The following is a 10,845-nucleotide window of genomic DNA, read 5'->3' as shown; positions in this document are numbered from 1 at the left end:
AAAGTCACAGAACAAGCTGACACACTTTCACATGTGACATTTAAAACAGCAACATTGTGTTTTCAAATTTTAAGTCTTGAAGAAAAAAATCAACTGAGTATTTCCTGAAGATTCTGGTCAAAGGCTCTCATGCTTGCAAGGTTGAAAGAACATGCAGATATGGAGTGCCTGTTTGAAAAATTTTATCGCTTTCTCACGTAACATTCACATTGTTGTCTGAAATTCTTACATTATCACCCCAGCCTCAGCATCTGGATTTCAATTTACAAGGGGAGTTAAAAACCAACAGGTTTTTAGATTGTGAAGTTACAATTAGGAATATTTGAAACTAAGTGACAAAATACCCAATTTGCTGGTATCTTACTGTTTTATTCACAAAATAAAAGAGCTTTGTCTTTCCAAACAAAGAACATAACAGAAAGATTCAATGATACAGTTATAAAAAAAGTGTTACTGAAAATTTGAAAAAAGTCTGGTAAAATTTACAAATGCAAACTATCACTTTGTACAAAATCTTCTTTTCAAAGAAACATCAGGAATAGATTTTAAAATACAGTTCTACCAGCTTGGAAACGCACCTTGATCGCCAAGGGAGCTGGGTTCATTTCCGCCGGTGCGGGGAGCCCTCCCTGCGGTGAGGGGAGCGGTGAGGGGAGCGGTGAGGGGAGCTGTCCCTGCGGCGAGGGGAGCGGTGAGGGGAGCTCTCCCTGCGGCGAGGGGAGCTGTCCTTCTCCCTGCGGCGAGGGGAGCGGTGAGGGGAGCTGTCCCTCTCCCTGCGGTGTGGGGAGCGGTGAGGGGAGCCCTCCCTGCGGCGAGGGGAGCGGTGAGGGGAGCTGTCCCTACGGCGAGGGGAGCTGTCCCTGTCCCTGCAGTGTGGCGAGCGGCGCGGGGAGCGGTGAGGGGAGCCCTCTCTGTGGCGAGGGGAGCTGTCCTTCTCCCTGCGGCGAGGGGAGCGGTGAGGGGAGCTGTCCCTGTCCCTGCGGTGTGGGGAGCGGCGAGGGGAGCCGTCCTTCTCCCTGCGGCGAGGGGAGCGGTGAGGGGGGCTCTCCCTGTGGCGAGGGGAGCTGTCCTTCTCCCTGTGGTGCGGGGAGCGGTGAGGGGGGCTCTCCCTGCGGCGAGGGGAGCTGTCCTCCCTGTGGTGTGGGGAGCAGTGAGGGGTGCTGTCCCTGCGGTAAGGGGAGCTGTCCCTCTCCCTGTGGTGCGGGGAGCGGTGAGGGGGGCTCTCTCTGCGGTATGGGGAGTGGTGTGGGGAGCCCTCCCTGCGGTGTGGGGAGCGCTGTGGAGGGCTCTCCCTGCGGTGCGCGGAGCCCTCTCTCTCCCTGCGGTGAGGGGAGCGGTGAGGAGGGCTCTCCCTGCGGTGTGGGGAGCCCTCCCTCACCCTGCGGTGAGGAGGGCTCTCCCTGCGGTGAGGAGGGCTCTCCCTGTGGTGTGGGGAGCGCTGTGGAGGGCTATCTCTGCGGTGTGGGGAGCCCTCCCTCTCCCTGCGGTGAGGGGAGCGGTGAGGAGGGCTCTCCCTGCGGTGTGGGGAGCGCTGTGGAGGGCTATCCCTGCGGTGTGGGGAGCCCTCCCTCTCCCTGCGGTGTGGGGAGCCCTCCCTCTCCCTGCGGTGCGGGGAGCGGTGAGGAGGGCTCTCCCTGCGCCTGTCGTGGCTCCTGCGGGACTCCCTGTGCTGCTCGGGGTACCGGCTGTGCCTGTCCCGCTGCCTCTCCGAGCCGTTCCTGGAACGCACCTCCTGCTCCTGCTCCCGGGGGCTGCAGCGGCCGCGCTCCCTCTCGCGGGACTTGGATCGCTCTCTTTTCCTACTACTACGATGTCCATCGTCTTTATTCCTACGTCTGTAATTTTCATCATCAGACAGAGAAGTTCTTCTTTCTGCTTTCTTCAGTTTGGAATTACTGTGTTTATTTTCTGGATCCTTACTTCTTTCATGGTTCCTATCCTTTCCGCTGTGGTAACCGTCTCTGCCGTTGGATTCGTTTCTGTGGTGGTACTTTGAAACATCATCCCTCCTATGTGATTCTCTTAAATGTTGGTGGTTTCTTTCTGATTTGCTCTCAGTATCACTTCTTTCCTCTTGCTGCCTGCTTCCAATTTTCTTTTCAAACGATTTCCTTCTCCTTTCTTGTTTTTTCCTGGAAACTTTATCAGATTCTCTATTTTTCTTTTGCGTTCTCTTCCTTTTGGCTTTAGAAACATCTGAAATTATAACAAATTATGGAACTAAGTTGCATTTTAATTTAGTATATTAAATTTATTAAACTACAGAAAGAGTTCTAAAGAGTGTTTTTTGCCAGAAAACATTTCTGCACATGTATCTGGACAAAGGGTCCAAAATAATGAACTCCTGATTTTAATCCCCTTGCTATCTGCACATGATGCCTGCCCTTTTAAAACCTCTACCCGTCATCACCCTCTTGCTGACTTGTACCCAAGGACCAGGCATAGGCCGGTGAAGTCATACACCAAAGCACTCTCACAAATAATCTTTTTTTCTAGGAAGATGAAAAACAGCAGATGAAGTAAAATCTCCAACACTACCCCATGAGGAAAAAGAGGTAGGATGAAATGGCGTGAGATAATGGTATTGCAGCACTGTAACAATGGCCTTCAGGCTCATTTTTTAAAGGAAATAGTGACAGCTTTGTCAACAAGACTAAAACTAACTTCTGTATTTCTAAATACACAGTAGTCTCATCTCAGTGAACAGGTCTTACCTTCCTGTTTGCTCTTTATCAGGGACCTTTAGATCCCACTTGACAGTATTTGGCACTAACAGCCATTTACAATAACCATCCATTCGCCTTAGTGCCTGAACTATAGAATCACACCAGCTGCTTCTTATCACCTTTTGAAAATATCACAGCCCTGAGCCGATTTATTAGTACATGCATTATCTGAATTGTCTAGGCTCGTGTCTGAACTAAGGCTTGATGACATTCTGTTAAAATGCACGGATGGATCAATTCAGATACATCTTAATCCATAATGTTCTTTAAGCAGTGTTTTCCATACTATTTTACATCCACCAGCATGCAGGAAAAGACCTGAGAAAGCAGACAGAAAAAACCCAGCTGCTTTGATGGCAGATGTATTTTATCCTCTGCTGGACCTGTTTTAGAACTATCTCCCCAGGGCAGTGCTGAGCTGAGCAAGTTGATGAAGTTCCAAGCATTAATAGGCAGTATGACAGTAATCTCTAACTTAGCTCAATTTTTGATCAGCAGGTTTTCTATTTTTCTTTCATACACCGATCAACACTGAAATACTGCCACATATTCCTCTGAAAAATACCTCAACTCCTCCAAGTAATTTTATAGATTTAAAAAGCTACAAACACAGGAAGACTTTAGAGGTATAACCAGTAATGGAACCTCAACTCAGTTAACCATTAAAGCTTACTGTTATCTCCAATTAGTGTTTTGTACCACTTGTTTTTCCAATTAGTGTTTGTGTACCACTATATTAAGGTACACAAGAAACTGAAAAGTGAAAGTAGGTTGCAAAGGTATCAAGATGTGAATTTTAATGAATGTATTCCTCAATGGAAAAAAGGCAAGTAGCAAGAGAAGGTCCTAAACTTTGAAAAAACCCTGTTTCTACTCGCAGACTGCAGACTTGGTTTGTCACTAAGGATTGACCCCTCTGGTTCCTATCAAGCAGCTCAGCAGAGCTGCAGCTGTCCCTGCAGGACCATCTGGCTCTGTGCTGAACCAGTGCCTCCTGTGACCCTGTTTGCCGTGCCCTCCTCTCGTGCTGTCGTCACTGATGCTGTTAGCCATGACACACAGCTCCACCTTGGACAGGAGACTGTGGTGGAGAACAGAACTGCATTTCCAAAGTAGGAGCAGTTCACACTGCTTTTATTTTATTCATCATTTTTATTTCAAAGGCATGTAATAAATCAAATTAACTTCGAATCAGCAAACTTCTGTGCAACAGGAAGTCATGCTGTGCTATCATCTGCTCCTGCTATATATACTGGGGGAGACTGCACACACTAACTCATAATAGCAACTACTTTAAAGATTAAGCAATGTTTATGACAGTTCATGTCTAATGGAAGTTTCTACATCAGTACAACAGTATAAGACACTAAATGCTAATTATAATGCATAAAAATACAAAACAAATTATAAGAGAAAGCTAATTCTTCCTTGGAAATTCCTCTACAGACAAGAAATTTCACTATATAGCCACACAATCTTTTTCTGAAGCAGAGGAATTCGAAATAGGGACTCAGATGGAGCACAATATTTAAACACATTTGTAGAACTGAAGAAATGATTTCTAGAAGGAAGCACTTATTTCCAGGGAAAGACACAAGGAGTATCAAGCTCACTCAATTAAGCCAAGAAAAAAAGACATCAGTAGACATGAGTCTCTACGGTTCACCAGTAAACAGACAAAATAATTGAGAATGACTAATCCCTCAATCTTCCAATAAACTGAAGTCATAGTAGAGTGCAACAGATATCAATTGCGTAAAAAAATTAATCTGCAAACCAACGTTTCTCAGATACTTAAGTCTCTAAAAATGGAACTCAGTTTTTCTGAGTACAAATTTAAAAATAAATTTCCTTGAGAAATATTTAATATTTTAAAGCTTAAATTTAAAAAAAATTAGTTTTTAAAACAGAGAAATGACCACTGTCTATAGCGAGATTTTCCTCAAAAGAACTATACACAGAAAGAGTAATAAACATATCTGAGAAAGAAATAAAAGAAAAGCAAACAGTTGTACTGCTGGTGTTTAAATACCTGAGTCACTGCTGCTGTCACTGCTGGATGAGGAGTCACTGCTGCTCGAAGACTCTGAGCTACTACTGCTGCTGTCAGAATCAGAATCTGAGGAAGAGTCTGTGTCAGAAGATGAGGAGGAATCTGACGACTCAACATTTTGCTTCTGTGTCATGATCAACTTTGGTGCATTTTTAAGATGTTCCCGTAATTCATCCCTAATTAGCAAAAAAAAAAAAATTGTTCTTCAATTTTATTTTTTTGTTCATGGGGAGAAGGAAGATGAAGAAAGTAAATATCAAATGAGAAAAGTGTTTCTCACGTTAGTCCTCCAAGGCCAATGGAAGTGAAGAAATTGATGGCAAAGCGAGTGTTCCTTGGGTTATCCCGAGGCAACAATCCCTCAAAGAAAGGCTGCAGTGTCCTGATGAAAACAAACATCTATATTAAACAACATGCCAGCTCAGCACTCCCACTGACATGAAGAAACTGAAAAAAAAACTGTATGAATCTTCACAAGAAAGCAAAAGTTTTCTCTTCACGCACTTTTCAACACTTTCATTGTTTGTACCTATCTATTATGCATCTAATGAAATGCTATTTCAAAACTTGCTCTTTTATGACAACATACAGGAGAGCTGAGTTGCATACATACTGACAGATAATGACAACAGAAACCTCAACTTTGTGAAGCCCTGAAGTGACTTGTGGAACAGCAGCAGCCTGGGAGAGCAAAGGATAACAGGTGCTGACCAAGAAGGTCAAAGATTAGGGATCCATGCTGAAATCCCCTCATATAAGGCCTTAGGGATAGTTTCAAATTTCAGTTTACATGAACTAAAGCATCTACCACATTCTTCATCATACACAGAAGAAATCCCAACTTAGAGAAAATAGCTCAAGCAACTGCAAGTAACATTGTCAGAATATAACACATTAAATCTCACACAGATTTAAAAGCCTGTCATGTATACTACATTTAGGGATTAGTAAGTAATCCTAGGGAAACTGTTACTAATAGTTGTGTGTTTTTTCCTAAGTTTTGTCAGAAAGAGAAGGCCCAGTAACGTTTATTATGCAGCTATACAGCTGACAATATATAAAAATAAACTCACACTTGGAAATTGTTACGGTAGCTGAGTGTCACTGGGGGTGGAGGGGGAACAGATACATCCTGCAAAGAGTCATGCACGTTCTTGAACCCAAAATGACAGCAAAGAACTCAGCTTCAAAAGTGACTCCTTGCAGTGACTAAATCTACACATGAACTTATTCTTGAAGTACTGCAGCTACAGAAGGGCAGTCTCACTTGAACCTGAACACAGAGTTCTTAGCTGAACGTTTTCAGATAAAGAACCTAATTAAATTTACAGTTTTGAAAATGAAATTTCAACTTACACATCTTTTAATCTCGCATTTAAATTTGGAAGTCCCATATATTCACTGAGTTCCTGAAAGAATATTTTGACAAAAATTCTACTGGAGGATGTGGTAGTTTCTTCACTCAGTATTATACATTCAAGGACCTGAAAATATTCAGAAAAACATTAACCCTTATGTTTAAACATACATTTTTTTCTTATCCTAGAAACTTTTGTCCTCCTGAAATAACTAATAAAAACTCATTTTTTCCCCAAGGTTCATAAATTCTAGTCAAGACTGTCTTTCTCAAAAATTCTTTTCTACCACATGGGAGCAGCTGCTGATCATATTTATGTTAGTAATTCTTTTCAGATTTTTTTTTATTTAGGAAAAATCTAAAAGACAAAATCAGATGCGTGAACTTCTGGCAAGTTAAGAGATTTGGGACTTGAATACAGAAGAGGTAAAATATTTGGACTGACTTATGTGTGCTTGAAGAATGACAGGTAGACTAGGCTATGAAACAAAAACAAAACAATATGACAAGTTACCTTTCTATACAAGAAGGTATCTCAGAATGTGAGACTGCATTTATTTATTAGGTATTTAAACCATAAAATGACAGTATTTTAATGGTCTTATAATTCAATACAACTTCTAAATTATCAAAATTTAGAAGCTCAAAACTCTTTTCCAAAAGAAGTACTTTTTAATCAACCAATTCCACCTGAACTCCCTAAAATACTAGCTTAAATCAACAACTAAAAAATGGGGAGAGAGGATGATAGGGGAGAGGGAGAAAAAGGAGATTGCACAAACCAGAATTCTTCAACAGTGCCTAATAACTTAGGTTCATCCAGTTTGCCACAAGTCATTACAAACTGTAGAATAAAACTAGAATTCATGTACTATATGTCACTGTGGAGTACTGGAGCTCAAGGACAATGGCTTTTTGTTTTAACTTACACTCCAGGGAATTGAATCAGTGTACAGGAGATGAGCAAACATCTTGGCCACGTTCCTCAGTTTGTTGGTTTCCAGCCGATGAATGGTATCGTACTGCTCCTTGAAAATGGCTTCAAAGGACTCCATGTATTCTTTCTTGAGCATGCAGAAACGCTGAGACAACATGGTACCACTTAAACAACCACTTAAAAAAACACTAAACGTGCAAATAACCTACAACTAAGTGACCTAATGTGTCAATATTTACTGCAAGACTTCTTTTTTAAATAACCCTTGGAGGAAGGGCAAATACTCAAATGGATCTATTTTATAGCTTTGAGCAGTTTGTCAGGACAAGAAACTCATTTGCATTGCAAAGCAGTAATTATCAATTCTGAACTACAGCAAATTATCCAGCATTTTGCTTGACTTCTGTACATCAAGTATTTTCACCTGATACAACCCCATGTTTTTTCAGGACTAAAGAACTATTTCAACTAAAGAACTGTTTTCACTAAAGAACTATTTCAATTTAGAGAGGCAGCAGGAAGCAGAAGTAAGACATTTTGGACATAAACATTTCAGAGAATATAGAAATCAACATATACATTCATCTGAACATGCCGATTCATATGGTTACTGCTTTGTAACTGACTGTCAGCAAAAGGATTTCCTGGAATAATGGATGAAAAAAATGAGAAGAAACATTCCCTTTCAGCACAGCCTGCTCCCTTGAGAAGACAAGTATTTCATCTTAACTCTTCAGACATGTCAATATTATCAGTAGAGAAGCCTTAAGTAAGAAATAACTGCAGCTAAATTAGCAGTTAGTTACACAAAACCAGAGAGTTAGCTGTTTATTGAAGAGCAAACAAAACACCCCCAAGCCCAGGACAGTAAGTACTCAATCTTGTGCTCTGAATTAAACCTACTAAGCAGCTTTGAACAAGGTGGCAAATGACAAAAGTCTCCAAGATAACTCTTCAGCACTGTAGAAAGGGTATTTTCTGGTAACTTATAATACTATTATGTCTTTTTACCATTTCTTTGCCACTGATTTATTGTTCTACCATAATGAGAAAAAAGGGAGGCAAAATAAGGAACAATATAAAGGGAAAGTGAATTCTCTCATTCTGCATTTACTATGCTTTTTACAATCAAAGTGCTAATTCAATCCACTAAAACAATCAACTAACATAAGCATTTTCAGAATGATAAAATGACTATTAGTTTTATTTATCCATTAAAACTTAAGTTTGACACACAAAAAACAGAGTAAAACAATGAAATTTTCTATCATAAAGTATAAAATCTGAAACAGAACTCACCCCTGCCAGTAACCCAAAGAATTTCTCATATGTTCTTTGCTGAGCACAGCAGTCAAGTATCATATTGCAGAGTTCTTTCTGGGTTATGAAAAAAAGAATATTTCTCCAGGTAAATTCACTGTAGCAGCAAAAACCCCCATCAGTACATACCAAGCAACTGAAGGGAGCTTTACATGCATGTGAGCTTTGAAATGAGTATTTACATCAAACTTCATGGGCAACACCAGTAGTTTTCTGAATTTCTGCTGGACATGAATATGAACTTTTGCCTTTCAAATTTCCTCTTCTGCCTACACTAAGATTTATGTGTTAACACAATACAAGTCTAACAAAAAAAAATCAGAATTCATTTACAAAGAGACTTTAGCACAATGAGAAAAGGAGTTACAAGAAAAAAAGTTAATGTTTTGAGGGTGTTTTTCATGGTTTTGTTTTTGTTTGTTAGTTGCTTCTTTTTGTGATAATTTTTTTAGGGTTCCTTTTTGTTTGTGTGAAATAGTACCAATCCCTGCATTTACAGAAAATAAAAATTCTTTACAACTTCTAAGTGTTAAAATGGCTTACAGACAAATCATTTGGAAACACAATGTGCATTTCTTAGCAGTTATTTCCAAAATCAGAAATATTCCAAACTTATTCCCCTGACCTTCTGCCTGAGATACAGCTTGCAATGCAGCTGTGAATTGGTTTAGGGTACATTGGGCAACATTAATTAAGGCAAGTGAGCAAATGTTTTTATACAAATTAAAAGCCATGAAGTTACACAATCCTTAAAATAGCCCTGCAGTTTTTGCCCATTCACTTTTTTATTACTGTTTTCTCCTAAGACCAATTCCATAGTGCAATCCAATTTTTGACACTTCCAAATAGGTTTCTGGCTGTCAGTCATGTATCTTTCATTATTAGTTTAATTTCTCTTTAAACTAATAGTAACATTCCTATAAAACCTACTAGATGATTTCATACTGGATTTCATGTTCTCCCACTTGTGTCATTCTTCCAAGCAAGTATTCAGAAGAAACATTTCTGCCCATCATAAAAGCTCAAAACAAATAAAAAGCCAACCAAGCTGAACAAGAAAAGAAACCACTCCTCCAAATAACCAGGCAGTAATGTATCAAATAAACTTACAGATGTGTTTAAAGGCATTCCTGTTAACACTGTCAAACAGTGTTAATGTGATGTATTAAAATGCATATTAACTTTTTATATTATCCCATTATACAGTAATGCTGCAGTTAATCAGTTTTTAACAATAAAAAGGGTAAAGTGCTGATGCCACTGTTAATAATGTCAGGAAGACTTGAAAAACAAATTACTTTTCTTCCTCATCTTAAATGCAATTATAGCCTTGGTATCCCCCTGTGGTTTACAGTAATTAAATATTTTAACATTTTAATTAAATATTACAATGATTTCTAGGAGGGTATCTTGAATAACCATACGCACGAAAATAGGTTTGCCCATAAAGTCATTCTTGCTGGTGTTATCCAAACAATTTGAGGTTAGGTCTAGAGTAACTGTCTTCCAGATTTAAAATTAACAAACTTTACAATTATTTAATTACTTTTTGAGAGATGCAACAAGCTCAAATGGCAAATCTAACTTAATTTAAAGCTTCTAAAGTTAGTGAAATAATATGTGGACTCCCAATGATGTTTATGGCATGAAGAACCTGTTTACCCCATCACTTGTTTTAAAGACCACAAAAAATTTGTTGCCCAATTTTACAGGCAATTTTTATACTGTGTTGTTTAACTGTTTTCATACAATGCTCAATGAGTAACTACTCAGCTTAGTTAAGAAAGCCTATATAGCTACCCAATCATGAAGTAAAACACTTCCAAATATCTGACATCTCATACAGATGGTGAATCATCTTTTGTGAAGATCTTGAATTTATTATTGTATAGGGAACAATAGCACTTCCCAAAACTGCTAAGACAGAAGATAAGGAGAAAGGTCCTACTAAATGCAGTGCATTTCTCACAGTTCTGCCTAAGCAGTCTCTATCTGCTCTTACCCAAACAGAATAGCAGTTCTGATGAACCGTGACTCAACCTAACATGCAAACTATCATACATTAAAAGATGCTAAAGGAAAAGAAGAAAAATCAGACTTGTTTTGGTTTTTTTCTCCCAGTTTTACAATTTTAAAACACAACCACACCCTGCCCCATCTATCTTCTCTCAGCTTCACACAAAGGCTGTGTTCATGGCAGGCAGAAGAGCTAAAGTAACTTAGCCCCTTCTGATCACGGGTTCCTTTTCACAGCTAGTACTTCCCCCCCGCCCCTTCTCACCATCTTTTGCAATTTCTCTAAGATTTGCATTCAGCCAGGATTGCAGTTTCAGAGCTGCCCCTTCAGGCTGCCTCCATGTGGAGGTCACTTCGGTCCTACTTGGCTGGAAGTGATGCCATTTCCACCTCCCTTCCCCTGCCAGCCCACAGCTCTGTTCCATCCATTGCATAC

At 40.0% G+C, this 10,845-nt stretch overlaps 1 protein-coding gene across 3 annotated transcripts in view; it reads right to left on the bottom strand.

Moving 5' to 3' along the window:
• Nucleotides 1-348: 348 nt before the first annotated feature.
• Nucleotides 349-10,845, bottom strand: part of CWC22 (CWC22 spliceosome associated protein homolog) — a 203,227-nt gene continuing 192,730 nt past the window's right edge. For all 3 annotated transcript variants that reach the window (XM_058027620.1, XM_058027619.1, XM_058027621.1), the window contains exons 15-20: nt 8,373-8,450; nt 7,066-7,218; nt 6,136-6,263; nt 5,060-5,161; nt 4,759-4,955; nt 349-2,196 (exon numbers count right to left, since the gene is read on the bottom strand). In XM_058027620.1, coding sequence (XP_057883603.1) covers nt 602-2,196; nt 4,759-4,955; nt 5,060-5,161; nt 6,136-6,263; nt 7,066-7,218; nt 8,373-8,450 — 2,253 coding nt within the window. In that variant the 3' untranslated portion in view covers nt 349-601. The remainder of the gene's footprint in view (nt 2,197-4,758; nt 4,956-5,059; nt 5,162-6,135; nt 6,264-7,065; nt 7,219-8,372; nt 8,451-10,845) is intronic.

The sequence above is a fragment of the Melospiza georgiana genome, chromosome 7 (assembly GCF_028018845.1).
Source record: "Melospiza georgiana isolate bMelGeo1 chromosome 7, bMelGeo1.pri, whole genome shotgun sequence".
Lineage (NCBI taxonomy): Eukaryota > Metazoa > Chordata > Aves > Passeriformes > Passerellidae > Melospiza > Melospiza georgiana.
The sequence above is the reverse complement of the archived record's forward strand: the minus strand, read 5'-3'. Positions and strand labels throughout refer to the sequence as shown.